General features: G+C 41.9%; 1 protein-coding gene across 1 annotated transcript in view; it reads right to left on the minus strand.

Annotated features, from left to right (window-relative positions):
- The window catches only part of LOC111148140 (luteinizing hormone/choriogonadotropin receptor), a 52533-nt gene that overhangs the window by 13451 nt on the left and 23201 nt on the right, over nucleotides 1–15881 (minus strand). Inside the window, exons 4-7 of the mRNA XM_022504567.1 lie at nucleotides 15795–15869; nucleotides 13669–13743; nucleotides 13503–13580; nucleotides 4312–4380 (exon numbers count right to left, since the gene is read on the minus strand). Coding sequence (XP_022360275.1) covers nucleotides 4312–4380; nucleotides 13503–13580; nucleotides 13669–13743; nucleotides 15795–15869 — 297 coding nt within the window. The remainder of the gene's footprint in view (nucleotides 1–4311; nucleotides 4381–13502; nucleotides 13581–13668; nucleotides 13744–15794; nucleotides 15870–15881) is intronic.

The following is a 15881-nucleotide window of genomic DNA, read 5'->3' on the forward strand; positions in this document are numbered from 1 at the left end:
CACAGGAGCTCCCTGCAGCTTCCCTTCCCTTGAGCTCCAAGAAGTTCAGGATGAATTGCTCAGGAACAGCTAGCTCAGCCTGGCTCTGCCCAGCAGCCTCCTGTCTGGGCCTGGATGCTGATGTCTCCAAGACCAGGCCCCTCTCTGGGTGTATCAGCAAGCTGGGAGAGGAGTCCCTGGGCTCAGGCTTACCAGCCTTCTTTTAAGCTCTTTCTTTCTACAAGAGAAGAGTGGTGCCTCAAAGAGCATTCTGGAACATGCCTCCTTGTTGGTGTGGTGATTTCAAGCACGGGGACATGATTCTTTGGCATCACTGTTACAGTGTTACATAGCAAAACAGATAGACCGACGCCCGCTGTCCCCTCCCCTGCAGATGCTTAGGCATCCTGGCTCACCTCATAGCTCTACAGCTTCTTCATTGTCTTTCCGCATGTCTCCACATCACGCCTGCCATTTCAAAATGGCAAAAACCCCTGCATCTCGCTCCCTGGGTGACTGTTTTCCACATACTTCTACTAAGCATTTTCCTTGGAAGCCCTCAGCCCTTCCATCAGAAGGCACCCGTCAGTCTCATACAGTTCCATCCCCTGGGTGTATTTCCACTTTCAAAGAGATGAGGTTGTCAGAGTCAATTGCTATTTAAAATCTAAATCAAAAGAAAATTTCCTTTCTGAACCTCCATGGCTCTTCTTGCTAATTTGGTTTGTTTTAATTATGTTCTGTTATGGTCATAAATCATTGATACGGGGCTCTGGGAGCAAATAATCCTCATGTCAGCCAGGTCAAATTAATTGTTCAAGTTTCATGACAGAGCATTTCACATGTTTTATTAAAACTCAGATTTTTCTGTGTACTGATAACTCTGCATTATGTAACTCAGTTAAAAATAAATCTATCTACCACATTTTCCTAGGGGTCACTTTCATGCTCCCAAGTGACACAAGCCCCCAGGTATGAGAAGCACAGGCAGGATAACCTCTTGAAGCACAGTGGGAGAACTCCCAAACTCCACCCAAAATGTTCATAAGTGGGGTGCTCTGGGAATGGTAGGGACTGAATTTTAGAACCCTGGAGGTGTCTGAGGGCAAACTTCTGGTGCTGCTTCTCTCCATCCCGTCTTGCTTTAGTAAATAGGAAGTTCGAGAACTTTGCAGGGTGTTGGTATCATCATTCTGAACAACTTTGGACAGGCCCGTTTATGAGGAAGGTATCAGAAACTGGGTTGAATGTATAACGTGAAACTTTTGCTTGGTGGTTTTAAAACCTACCTCCCCTCCCTGCCTCGATCCTTCAATGGGCCTCCTTGCCTGTAGAAAAGAATTCACACTTTTCCATTGCCCCTGAGTTCTGCATGATTTGCTTCTTCTCTGTTCCATCTCCAGGTTTGTCTCATACCTGTTTCCCTTGATGATGACCCTCCAGCCGCCCTGGCCTCCTGTCAGTTCCTGGAGCTTACAACTTCTTTTCTTTGCACATCCTGCTTCCTTTTTCTGTGACATACTTCCCCTAACTATTGCCATGGCGGACTCTTTGTGATCCTCTAGGCTTAGCCCAAATTTCATGTCCATGGCAAAGCTATCCCTGGGCACCTAACCTAAAGTCAGGCAACCCCTGTACACTCGCAGATCTCAGTAATGGGTTATTTCCTTCTTAGGATATATCCTTATCTGCAACGACTTCATTTATTTACTTGTCTTTTTGTCTCTGTCTTCTGCTAGAAGAGAAAAATTCATGAGGGCAGGGACTCTTTCCGCTCTGCCATCTCAGACCCAGCTCCTAACGTGGTGCCTAATATTTTGGCGATTCTTAATAAATGTTTACAGTGTGAATAAATGAATGAAATTGATTTGTATTCTTGGCAAACTGATTTGTGTTCTTGGTGCCCTCTTTCCTGTAACAGTGAGGTGTGGAAGATATAGAATCTTGACTAGTTAGACTTTTTGAAGTTCACACCCACTTTGGCATCATTGAAGTAGCTGGGACACTGCTGACCAAGGTCCTCTGCCCCAAAGTCCTGTTGTTCCTGACCTCCCAAAGATGTTCTCTGCCAGTGTCCCTCCCACTCTGTTTGCTTTTGCTCTGGCTCTTCTCCTCTCTTGTTGTCCCCCCAATTTTATATTCAGTTCTCTTAGTTCCCCCCTCATCCAGGTGACGTCAGCCACAAAGGCCTTCAGTCACCCCCTCTATTCAGAGAGCCGGTGTCTGTGTCTAGCCCTGTACCCCTCACCCCCAACTTCTGTCCTTTCTGCTAACAGATGAAACTTCTTTAAGTGCCCCTCACACTTGTCATCCCAGAACTTTCAACAGCTTCTCCTTTTCTACAGGAGAGAGTCCAAATTCTTTACTGTGGCACCTGAGGCCGTTCCTGCTTTGTCCCTAAATCACACCTAGCACTTTCTGAAAGGTACTGTGTGCTGTTCTGTGAACACATGTTTCTTCCTCTGGGCCATTCTCTTTATTGTCCTCTGCTTGGAATGCATTTTCCTTCTCTCTTTGCCTGTCCGACGTAGACCCAGCACAAAGTTTACATCTCTCATGAGGCTTTCTCTAATTATGTTCTCTTCTGCCTTTGAAATCCCAGGGGGCTTTACTTCTCTCGGGGGAGGCATCATGCTTTGCCTTCTGTTTTAGTTACTACAGTTTATATACCATTTGGCAATGCTTCTTTCTAGGCTGTAAGCTCCCATGGGGCAAACACCAGGGCTTATTCATCTTCATTTCCACTCTTGATCTAGCATGTTCCTCCAAACACAGCTGATGCTTGGCAAACCCTTGTTGAGTGTATGAGGCATCTGCAAGTGCCGTGCCAGGAGAGGATATGATTTGATTTTGGCAGAAACAGATTCAATTGGCTAGAGTGAACTCTTCGTTAAATTTAAGTCAACAAGAAAATAAAGGAAAATCTACTCCATGATAGGAAGGTACCATTTCTTATGCATATGGTATGTGCCAGACTCAGGCTAAGATCATAAAAATATAATCTTATTTAATCATTTATTCGTTAATTTGTAGTTAATGAAATGTGCAAGGTAATAAGTAATAAATAAGCAAATACCCTGTGTGAGGCTCAGTGTTAAGTACCAAGGATTCAAAACTGACCTTTTCATTTTGGGGGGATTATCCTGAAAACAAGCCCATTAGTGGCTCTGTTTTATGGCCGAGAACACTGTGGCTGGGATACGTTAAATAACTTACTCAAGGTAAGCTGACAAATGTTGGCATTGGAGTTTGAAGTCCAATCAGTGACTCCCAGATCTGTTTTCTTTGCCACAGAGCTCTGTAGCATTATATTGATGTAATAGAGTCTTTGGTTAATATGTATAGTTAAATAGTATATTGTACAGGCTTGTGCTACTCACCTTGAGACTGGCAGCATCAGCATCTCCTGGGAGCTTGTTATAATTACAAATTTTCAAGCCCTACCGTAGACTCACTGAAGCAAAGTCTCTGGGGCTGGGGCCTGGGAATCTGTGTTTTAATAGTCTCCATGTTATTCTGTGTGTTAAAGTCTGAGAAGCCTTGGTATAGGCTCTTGTTTACACAATTTATTATAAAAGCCTTTTCATTTGTTTTCCTTAATTTTGGCTTCATTTGAGCTTTTCAGGCACTCTTAGTTTTTATTATACTCAACTGTAGGGTGATTGTCATCTCACTCTATACCTGTTATGGTTCCAACGGCCCCAGCCCAGCAGGTTTAATGAACAAGCCATTCTTTTAGAAAAGGAGTCATAGAAGGAAAGAGAGTTGCGGAACAATGAAGGAAGCAGTTGGTAGGGACGCTCTCCTTGAGTTAAAGGCTATGAACACTGGGGACTGGGGTAGGACATGGTGAAAGCACAAGGCCCCCCCTCACCCTGTGAAAAATGCGCTCTATAACCCCCCTAGCAATAGGGGGATGGGACTGCGAGTGGGCTTGTTGTGGCTGATTAAGCTGGTAATTGGGGTTACCTGATTTCTCTGCAGTGTGGCTGGGGGAAGAATTTCTTCACTGAAATCGTGCTGCTTCTAACAGACCATCAACCTGAGTGAGGGGGCTAGAGAGTGAGGCTGAGAGATGAGACTAAAGTAGGGTGTTGAATATTTTAACAAACTGTCAACTTTAATGTCTCCAGGCTGCATCTATCTTTGAAATCAGGGTGCTCTGGGGTTTCTAGCCAGCCAGTTGCCTAGTAACATGAGTGAAACACTGAGGACTAGCCACTTGAAAGTTTATTTTTGTCCTGAGTTAGTTGCTGAAGATTGAATGTGATCTGGTAGCTAGAGTAATATTTCATTTTTATTCATGAGCTGGGGAAATAAGCACATACTTACAGGGAAATCAGCGTTGTCCCGTTGAAGGCATGACTTTGTATTTCTTCAAATCCATTTCCATATAGTTTGCTGAAGTGAGAGGAGAGAGGATTTAGCAGTGAAAGAAGCACATTTTGGAATCACACATTTTTCCTTCTGTGACACTTATTACTAAGATAATTACTGGCATTCTAAGGAGCTGGTGAGATGGAGCTGTTTTTATTCCCCCCCTTTCTGCTCTCGTTTGGCTTCACTTCCACCAGTGGCATCATCACCAGTTTGTTTGTTTTATTTAGTGTTAATTAAGTGCCAGATACTTGATCAGTCATTCTACATGTATGTTGTGAAATAAACCTCGTCATTTCCATTATTCCGATCAGAAATCTAAGTCTCAGTGCTGTTGTGTAGTTTGCTCAAGGTTAAAGAATGGAGGGGTAGAAGCAGAGTTAGTGACCAGAGCCATCTGACTGACACTCAAGTCTTGCCTCTGCTTCTCCATGCGTGTGGGCATTTGGGCTTTCTGGGCAGCTTTAAAGTTGGGGGGCAGAGGAAGGCCCCAGGCCTGAGTTAGCTCTTCTTTTCCTTGGAGGAGTATGTGTTTTTGCTGATGCTGTATTTGGCTCCATAACCAAGAAGATTTCAAAGCCTGTAAACGGTTCTATAAGACCAATTAGTGGATAGTTAAATCAGTTTAGTTGGGTGCAGTCACCATTTAGCAAAATGAAATAGAACAGAATAGAACAAAAATGGAAAATATTGGAGTGTATTGCCTGTAATCAGGGTAGTACTATTTATGGAATTTTGTTCCACCATTTTTCTGTCATGTACATAAATATATATATACACATACACACACGTACCCGCCTAGAATAAGACATGTCCTGCTCCTCAGGACAGATGTTGGGAAATGTTGGAGCCAGGAATGAGCTTGGGGAGGATCAAGTGGCACACCTTCATTTTACAAAGAAGGGAAGAGGCTCAGAAAGGAAAGTGACTTGTCTAAAGCCCACCATAGGCAGAAGTGGGACCAGAACACTTTGTCTTGGGCTACTTCCAGCATATCAGTTTCACTGGTTGTTTTCACTTTTCTTCCCTGAGATATCCACATGGCCCTGCTTCAGGGCGGTGCTTGATGTCGTGTTCTTGATGCGGCCTTTCCTGGCTGCCCATTTAAACTCACTTCCCTCAGCATTCCACATTCCCATCCCCCCCTCATGGATTTGTGTTTCCTCAGTGGCTTTATCAACATCTGACCTATCATACTTGTCCGTCACCTGCCTTCCCCTGCAGAATGTAAGCTTCAGGAGATCAAGGATTTCACACTGTTCCGTTTCTTACAGAATCCCCTACATCCAAGTGCCTGGTGCTTGGGAGGATTACAGTAAATATATGTTAAGTGAATTGGATGAACAAATAGGTATATGTAAGATGAATTTCTTACTATAAATCACAGTCAACCAAGCAAGTTTGAAAGTCACAGTCTTAGAAGTACTTGTGTAAGTTCTTCAAGAACCAGGATGCAATATTCAAGCGAGAAAGGGTTATGGTATAACATAAAATTAAGCTCTACCATCTGGCAAGACCCTAGCTCCCCTTTACAGAATTGCTGATAGTGGCATGGCCACGGAGGAATGGGCTGGTGGCTGTGACTTAAGAAAGAGTTTAGACACCTTCCCCAGCTGTTCCTGTTCCCCGTGGCTGTTGTCTACAATCATTCTCTAGCCTCTGTTAAATAAAATAAGCATGGAAGTGCGTCTTGTGGGGTGTGTGTGTGTGTGTGTCTGTGTAGTGTGTGTGTGTGTGGGGCGGTGGGGCGGTCAGCACACCTGAGACAAACCAGCATATAAATAAGGAGGACTCAGGGTTGAAGCATGATATTTGAACACTGGCATTCAGAAAGTGAAGATTACAAAATAATTTATAAAGCCTCCTTATTAATTTGAGTTCAGAGCAACCTCATTTTGTAAAACCCTGGGGTCTCTCATGATGCTTGCTACTTGGCAGGAGCCCAGCCTTGCCCTTCCATGTGAGGAACAGGCTACTCTGGCTTCTCCTGCTCTTCTGTGCTTTCTTCTGGAATTTTGAATTTACAACTTCACCTGTGAGCTCTTAACTATATTCTGTAATGGATTCTTGGGTGCCATTTTTCAGTAGTTTTCTAGGATTTGAGGGTAAAGTGACTTGGGTTATCTCCCCTGTCTTGTGTAGTTACGCACAACCTTCCTTGCCTCCTTACCAGCACAAAGAAAGAATTCTTTTTTTAATTTTACACTTAGACTATGATTCTTTGGCTGTCCCTTATCATTTGGGGGTTTGAATTCCTTTATAACAATCTCTTGTAGATGAAGAAATTGTATTGGACTTTTCTCTGAACTTCTTTGAAAGTGGATTTCTTAGAGTCTCGGCCAGTGTTTGTTAAAACATTCCCCTTCATCCACTGACTCAGAATCAACTGGAGCTGCTTGCTGGAAATGCAGACTCAGACCCCCTAAGCAGGTGCCCTGCAAAGCTACAGCATCAGAATGTGGTAGTGGTGTTCAGGGATATGTACTTTCGTAACAAGCCCTCCCAGTGAAGGTGGGCATGCCACTGTGGGGCCCTTTGCCCTGGGGTACAGCATTGGATGATATAGCTCTCATTGCTTCCATATGCAAAGCAGATGGTCTGCTGCACAGAACGGAGTCCAGAGTCTGGTTCCCTTACTGCTTTCCCTGCCTTGTAAGTGATGGAGCTACATGTATAGTGAATTAAGATAGAGTAGCTCCTACTCTGTTTTGAGCAAAGCAAAGCTGCCAGCAGTTGTCTGGATTCCCATGCCCCATCATCCTTACATGCTGTCCTGATCCTAGTTTTGATGCATATTAGGATTTTATACCCCCCCCACACCAGTGGGGCTTACAATGCCATTGCTCTAAGTGCAGCTTTGTGGTTAAATTTGCAAGTCTTCAACGCAGCCGCTCACTACTTATTCACTGAATTACTTCAGGTTGTTACTTAACCTCTTTGTGTCTTAATTTCCTAATTTGAAAATAGGGATGGTAATAATAGTACTGACCTCAGAAGGCTGTTGGGTGATTAAGATGCTAAACATATGTTAAGCACTTAGAAATAAGTCCTGGAACACCATAAATGCTTAATGTGTTGCCATTATTATTATTAGTAGTAATAGTAGTAGTAGCAGCTCTGTCTTTCTGACCAGAATAGAGGGAAAGGGTTTCCCTTGCCATGCTCTGGACAGGATTTCCATGAAATGCAGCAGTCCTTTTAATTGAACTGTGGTCCGCTGGGCTAGGGGGCCTTCCTGTTCTTGGTGGAGCATGTCAGTTCGGTGGCCTGGCTGCTTCACAAGTACTCACTTTCCATAGGCCCTCAAACATCTTTGGTCTGTGTAAGCATCATTGAACATGCTTGTACTGGGACATTTTTCAGGTTTTTGTTCTTGGTTTTTTTGTGTTTTTTTTTTTTTTTTTTTCCAAATAGTCTGGGTCCTGCTTGTCTTGACTTTCTAAAGAATGGGCTCACTGTTTCCTTTTCAGCTGCTTCTCTTCAGCTTTTCTTACCAGTTGTACACAATAGAATGTGTTGCTTTGTTTTGATTAAAACAAGTGGCTTCCTTACTTTGGAGAACTTACAAATGTGAGTGGGAGGCCTCCTGCTGTCATGCCCACTCCATGCTTTCAAATGTCCCTTAAAACATCTGGAGAGTGACTTAAGATAACTTTTTTCCCCCAAAACATCATGGTGTCAGAATTAAATGAGGATGGCTTCCTTTGCCTTGAGGATGCTGTCACAAGCACAGAAATTTTCCCCCTTTCCTGTATTACAATAGCTGCACCTTATTTTAAAGCATTGTCTATGTTCTCTATTCAAATGTCAGTAATTGTGATTCAAAACCAGAGAATGTCACCTTTTTATTCAAAATAAAGTTCAGGCTTTAGAACTTAATCACAGATGATGCTCTCACTCTGAATGCCGCCTTGAAACAAACTCCAAATATTCCCGGGGCTCTAAAAGCATTTCTGGGGTTATATTAACAGTATTAGATGGTCTTCTGTGGTTCCCTTTTGGATTTTGTAACCACCTAGTTTTTGGACGATTTTAAAGACAAAAGCTTAATTTGTGTCTGCAGATCTGCAGGGTCTCAAAGAATGGCCTCAGGGTTTCTATTTTAGAGAATATGCCCTATGGTGATATATCTATAAGCAAATATTTATCAAATGACTATACCGATACCTACCTAAAGAACAGGGATCCTAAATTCATCACTTTCTTCTCCCTGTGGTATTTTGCAGGATATTTTTTAATATTCTGTGTATGAAGTGTATGAAGACCCCTCTTGAGTGCACACGCTGGCCATGGTTGTATGGATAACTCGTGACCAGTCACTGTCACCAGGCTGATCTCTATGTGCTGCCATGATCTTAGTTTTGAATGTTCATCAGAATTCCCCTATTTCTGTGGGGCTCACAGTCTCAATGGCATGGGAATCCTCTCTCTGATGTGGGCATACCTCGTTCCTTTCAGCAGCCCTGAGTTGTTATGTTTCTCTCAGCCAAGTTCATGTCATCTTATATGACTTCACCATAGGTAATAACAAATAGATGACAGGCATCCAAAAGAATGATGACAGCAATGGATTATAATACAGTCAATAAAATTTTTGAAAAATCTACTTCTATAGTGATATTTAAAAAAGAGATCGAGAGAAAAGGAGAGGATTCTTTTTTTTATTTTTTAACAGAAGAGCGCTGGTAATAAGTGTAGAAAAATGATGAAATTTAAAACTTCTGCTTTGTAACTACCTGCATAAAAACCAAATGGAACCATTAGATGAATTGTTGGCCAATGGGCTAGTTGTACCAACTCACCGTGTCCCACTATGGTTTATTGTTAATGACAAAGGGAAAAATATGCCCTTACAATGAAGATGTCTGGCAGTCATACTTCAACCAAATGGCTAAGGAGCATGGCATGTTGTGCCTTCTGGTTTGATGCACTGGAAGGGACACAACATGCACTTTGCAATGTTCTTGCAGCAATGTTGACCTGAATCTAATCCTGACAATATAGTCAGATGAATCCAAACAACTGACCTGGGCTTCTTCAAGGAATTGGTGTCATAGAGAACAAAGGAAAGTGGGGGAGAAGATCTTAGTGGGTGGGGTAGGAGGTGAGGTTGGGAGGACTAAGGGACATAATAGTGAAAGTGCAATGCATAAAATTTTGATTGGATTCTGAGTTGAAAAAAATTCTATAAAAGATATTTTCATTGGAATGCAGACTGTAGTTTGGACAATGTCATTAAAGTCATGGTTTTTTTGGGGGGGTGTAATGGTGTAGTTATGTACAGTGTCTCTGTTTTGGGGAGATACATACTGAAGTATTTGAGGTATGAAGTGTCATAATATCTGTAAACTTCTTTTGGATGGTTTGGCCAAAAGGAAATGTATTGTATATATTTACATATATAGAGATGGGGTGGGTGTTGCAAACTGCTAATAGTCGATAAATCTAGGTAAGATGTATAGGGCTGTTACTGGAAAGAAAAATGGAAAGCAACTCTACTTATCCACTGAAAATTTTAGAATAAAACATATTTAAAAAGAGATAACAAGACATGATGTTTTCAGGATGGTCTAATAACAACTGGCTTGCTGAATATGAGCTTTTAATCATGGTGGTGCTGTGTAGTTGACACGATGTGATTGAATTTGCACAAGGAGGTATTAATAATCCCATTGGATACATAGAGACAGAGCCATGTCTGGATGGTGTAACTTGACTGAGGGTCATTAGACACAGGTCCAGGACTAGAACGCAGGCTTTCTGTTTCAACACCCAGCAGTCTCTTTGGCGTGGCTCATCACAGGGGCAACCAGGAATCTTGCCATCCTTTGCCAGGCATTCTTTCTCTGAGAATTAGTTGCCATGACCTTCACTTTTCTTTGTGGAATTCAGACGTGAATCAAAGTTGTCTCTTTTTTGAGACTGGTATGACAAGTCATCTAGAATATTTTAAAGGTGGTACAGCCAAATCCTGCTCACTCAGGGGGTACATTTCCAGGTGTCCTCTTGAGGAGATTTAATGAAAAGCCAAAGTGGCTATAAAGGGACATAAGAGTATAATGCATAGTTTTAGCATTAACCCCACTGAGCTTCTCCAGCATCAAGTGAAGTATTTTGTTTTCATTAAATGAGCTCACAGTTGGTAAAGATTTGGGGTGGGGGGAGGGCAGGAAAGGTTCCACAAATAGCAAAATCTCAAATACTACTAATAATGAAGAGAGAAGGCCTGCTTTCATTATTTTCTAATTAGGGAGTTGAACTTTATAGCTGAGAAAATAAGGCTTTCCTCTTTAAGTGTAATACCCTTTTTCCAACACGGTGCTCCACAGGATCCTTCACTTACAGAAGGGCCCATTCAGCTGAGAACAAGTGCCAAGCAAATGACTAATCACTCCCCTTCTAGTCTTGGAGGGCTGAGAGTGAGGAGGGGGATGGAAGTACAATGCCCCCTGGGCCCACTAGGAGAGATGAATCTACATTCCTCATTAACTTCAGAGGTGGGGCAATTATGCCCTGCTGGTAGGCACTATTCTTCTTGAAATCATAACTAACATAAGTTAATGGCCCCATAATAAAAATACTGTGCAGCTCTCATGTGCATATGCTAAAATGTGATGTGTGAAAGGAATCTTTGGTTGTTCCTTGAGTTTGGTGAGGTGGTCCAATCTTGGGAGCTCACAGAACTCTGTAGGTCATCCCAACATTTGTTTTCTTATTGATTGTTCTCCACATCTTCTGTCCTTTCATTCATACCATTTCTACTTCATTCTTATGGCTGTACATTTACCAGGGATGAGTACCATTTGGGTCCTGATTATTTTTAGATTCAAGTCAAAATCAAAGGAAGTATTAGATATTTGTGATCTTTGAATAAAGGCTACTCTATTGGGTGGTTTCTTCTTAATAATTTTGTCAGAGTTACTTCTAAGCTTTTAGTCCTTTACCCAGCATTCAAGACTCAGCAATCCAATGTCCCCTACACCCTGCCATTTTTATTTAAACCTATTTCCTGTTTCTTAAGCTGGGTGTGTACTCATCCATATGTAAGACATATCTCATTGTCCTTTTTCCCACAGCCATGCTTTTGCTCATGATGTCCCTTCACTTAGACTACTTGCTCCACTTCTTTTGGTAGGTGGTACCACATAACAGTTAAGACTGTGATTCTGGAGCCGATGGAGTCTAAAATTTTGACCCTGGGCAAATTATTTAAACTTGTAGGGCCTTGGTTTCCTCCTCTAAAAATGGAGCTGATAGTCCCTACCTCATAGGGTTGCTGTGATATGTAAACAAGTTTTTAAAAGTACTTAAAAACAGTGCAGGTATTTACTAAGTGCTGTATAAATATCACTGCTATTATCAGATTTGCCCATACAATGTTAGTGATAGTACAAGGTCTAAGTCAAGTTTCAGCTCTACCATGCAGCCTTCTTTGACTCTCCAGCCCAAGAGGACTTCTCCAAGACTTCTCATTTCTGCATAACACAAACTCTAACAGTGAATATCTACTGGTTTGTATTATTCTTTCATTGTTTCATGTTTGCCCCCATAACTTCTCCATTTCCTCATAATTGAGATTCTGAGCTCCTTAAAGACATGGATCATATGTCTTCTGTGTTCTCACTAGAGTCAGAGGAAGACTCCAATCCCAAGGTATGTGGTACCTCCCCATGCAGTCTGCTCTGTCTCTGACAGGGGATGTGATAAATGAGTAGTTCTAGATACAAGCAATGATAAGTTGGAAATACTTTATAGAGCTGGAAGAGCTTTAGTGTGTGAGGGAAGTAGAGGGGCAGAGAATATTTTCTAGGATCTCCTGTCTCTTTCCTTGTGTTTAAGAGCTGCAAGTAAAGAATTTATCTTGAAAAAGAAATTTTTATTTTGGTTGTTGCTCTGTATTCCCTTGATTGCAATACTCTGAGCTGGGTCTGCATGGGCAATAGCTTTGTAACATGACAATTAAATGTGTGAAATAATACCTACACAAAGTAAAAAAGTACTATTCAAATGCAATGTACATTGATACCAATGTTTAAAATCCATGATATAAAAAAAAAGTCCTCTCCTGTGGTCTCTTCTCTTGCTTTACAACTACCTCCTCATTTGGGGTCATCTAACGCATGCTTTCTCTTTCTTTAAGGGCAAGCTCATTTATTGACTCATTATAACCCTGCCTTGGCTGTAACCAAAGCAAAAGAGTGAGAGGGAGATGGATGTGAGGAAGAGAATTGGGTATGGGTCACTGGATTTTGGATATAAGTGCCCAGAAGTTCATGGTGCCCAGAACACTCCTTCCGAATGGTGGGGCAAAGGTGGGTTCCCCATGTGCAGACAGCAGGGACCCCAGAGGGAAGGAAGTCAGGCAGAAGAACAGTGAAGAGAATGGGTCGGGTTATCTTAGTACACTGCCCTGTGAACTTCATGTGCATATGAATCACTTGGGAACTTGCAGATTTCAAGTCAGTAGATCTGAGTCCTGAGAGTCTGCATATCTAATCAGCTCTTAGAAGATGCAGTAGATGCTGGTCTATGGACCACACTTTGAACAGCAAGGCCTTAGGAAAGAGCATAAAAGGGGTAGGATCTGTGAACCTGGTAACCTGATGAGGGACTGTCAAATAAAAAGACACTATTTTCAGGTATTAGGGGATGTAGGGAATGGGTGTAGATCATGCTCTTCAGAAGCAAAGTAAAAAGTCAGAGAGAGAGAGTAAACGAGTGAATGCAGGCTCTATCGATCAACTGTCCTACCTACTTAGAGAGTATCTTTCCAAACTTTTCATTTGAAACTTGAAATTTCTGTGCTCTTTGAACCAGGGCAGCCATTTCCCTTCTGGCTGTCTCTTCCCAGCTTCAAAGCGTTCCACTGATGCAGTGAACAATTTCCTTAGTTGGTAATTTGGTCACTGTCAATCCGCAGGGTCTGTCTGATTAATTTTAAACAGAATGCTTCGGTTGGTGGTTGTGTGAACACATGACCGAGCCGCAATCCTGCACAACTGCTCTCACCGTTAGCATTTTTGGTCATAAAGAACGTTACCAGTGAATGAAGAACATGGTAAAAGATGAGAAAGAGCTCACCTCAAGCTAGAAGCGAGAATAGCAGGAGCCTGAATGGCAGAACGTGAATCTGGGAGTTTACTCACAGTGTTATGGATTCGTTACTCATCCCTTGAAAAGCATTTCCTGGTATGGTGGTTATGTGTAAGTTATCACAAATTTCCCTGGAGGAATAAAATGAGAAATATTTACTTTCCAAATTTTAGCTGCAAATAGGAAACTGTTGCGCATAGCAATCAGCCTGGTACTTACAGAATGAAATTAAATTCAGAGGAGAAGATCTTCGTAACATCTGGAAGCTTTCGGATGCCTGTGTTACAGATGCTCCTGTGATTTGGGGCAGGGTGGGGATGTGGGCAGAGAGTGAGTAAAAGTGTAAAAGTGATTGTTTTTAAGGCATAAAGATAAATGCAGTAGAAAGGCACTTTGAAAAGACTATCTTCACATTAAAACATATTGAGTTTGGCTTTATTGGTAGCACTTTCAGCTGTTGAAGATTGGCAGAATTTTAAAGCCCCTAACACTATGGGAGAAGTTGCTCTAAAGATGCCTGTTTAAAGATCTAGGGGCCGGGACTAAACTCTCAGGTCTTTGTCCTTTATATTTATGTTTCCAGCCTGTCTTTTCCTATTGTATCAATTGCATTTTTCTGTTGTATTCTATCCCATTCCTTTTTGGTAATTTGCTCTCGATAGTTCTAGAAAGCATCCCTCTACTTTGGAATAGGTTTTAACTCAAACCCTTCAGGAGTATTAACCTCCATATGAGAAATCCATATCCATCATTATTAAAAATCTTTCTTTCTTTAGCTGCCTTGTGGTTCAGGAAGTTCTTCCTTATAACTTACTGAAATCACTGTACATGCTTTTGATTATTGGAACTACTCAGGGCTCTTCTTCCTCCCACCTGTTATTTAAGCTTCAAAGAAGAGAGAAGCTTCAGTGATAGGTTAAACTGAAAGTTATTTTATACACAAGAATGAGACTCCTTTAGACCAGGCATCTGGATTTCCTCGAGTTTTAAATTCACATATGCAGGACTGCAGAAACTGATACAAACTTCCTTGAAATAGTGACAATGGAAGGAAGCCAGGTTTGTCCTTTGGCTCTTTCTGAGGCTCCTTCTTACCTGTAACCCCAGATGGCGCTGAATCCTTGCCCTCTCTGTGGCTGGTGATGGCATTGTAACTTAGCAATATGTACTGGGGTTGAGGGACTATCACTTGTTTGCGGGGGGGGGGGGGGTGCTATTTTATGGAGACAGTGATTCTTGGATAACAAGGACTGCAGTGGTCAAATTTGGTTCTGGCATTATGTTTTTCTTTTTCTTTCTTTCTTTCTTTTCTTATGTTTTTCTAAAGTGGTTGACACTGCAGATGCTTATATGTTCTGCACAGCCTCGGAGGCCTGGAAAAGCAGAATACCTGGGCTAGGAGCCGTTCAGAGTTAGAGCTGTCGAAGGGGCGAGACTTGGGCCAGCAGCAGCTCCTGTAGGAGGCCCCAGGTGACATGAATACCAGACCCAGAGAGATGTCCTCTGGTCCCTCTCCTTTTTTTTTTTTTTTTTTTTTTAGGTGGTGGGAGTTGTGGACTTCCACTCTGGAGATTTTATGAAATTTAAGTTCTCAGGAAGAAGAGAGGATGTCTGTGTTAGAGGGATTTAATTTTTTCTGCGTGAATAAGTGACTGCTTGACCTATGAGAAGATCCATAGTGATCAGTTTATAGATTGTGTCAAGTTTCAGGAATTTTGGTTTTGTTGGCAAGGCAATGAATCTGCTGGGTTACTGTGGGTACTCAACTTAGAATTCTAACTATAGACCTAATAAGATTTAATGGGAAATAGAAAATAGTGATTTAGTTTATATGGCACAGTGCCTACCTCAAGGTAGTACTTACAAAGTTTTCACTTAATGCATAAAGGAACAAATGAGATGAAGGCATCAGTAATTCTTTTTTGCATCAGTAATTCTTAACCAGGCATGGGTGTCCAATCAGAATTGCCTCTTCTACTTTCACCTGTGCTCTGTCTGCATCACCACTTCACCTTAGAGATTCCGATTTACTCTTTTTCAAGTGTCATGACCCTGCCTCCCCATTCCCCCTGTCAGTTTTGAAAATCATTGCAAAGGGGGTGATATTCTTTTCGTGTGCTTTTTGGAGAGCGAAAATGTTAGGAGCCAGTTATTTGGATTCTGAAGGCACCCAGCCTGGTAGCTGACAAGAAATGCTGATTAAATTTTAATCAGAAGGCTGAAGACAGACGTGCAAATAATGCTAAGTATATAGTTAAAAAATTCCTCCCAACATTTTAACTGTTTTTGATTTTCATCAGATACCCAATTTCTCTCCCAGTTGCTCAAAAAGGAAAAATTCTCACAGGTATTTTAACCGGGGGAGATTTCTAAATGCTCCAGCCTCGATGTACACCAGGTTTTTTGTGTTCTGGATCAGTCTGTAAAGAGAG

The sequence above is a fragment of the Enhydra lutris genome, unplaced genomic scaffold (genome assembly GCF_002288905.1).
Source record: "Enhydra lutris kenyoni isolate GAN:26980312 unplaced genomic scaffold, ASM228890v2 scaffoldscaffold18, whole genome shotgun sequence".
Lineage (NCBI taxonomy): Eukaryota > Metazoa > Chordata > Mammalia > Carnivora > Mustelidae > Enhydra > Enhydra lutris.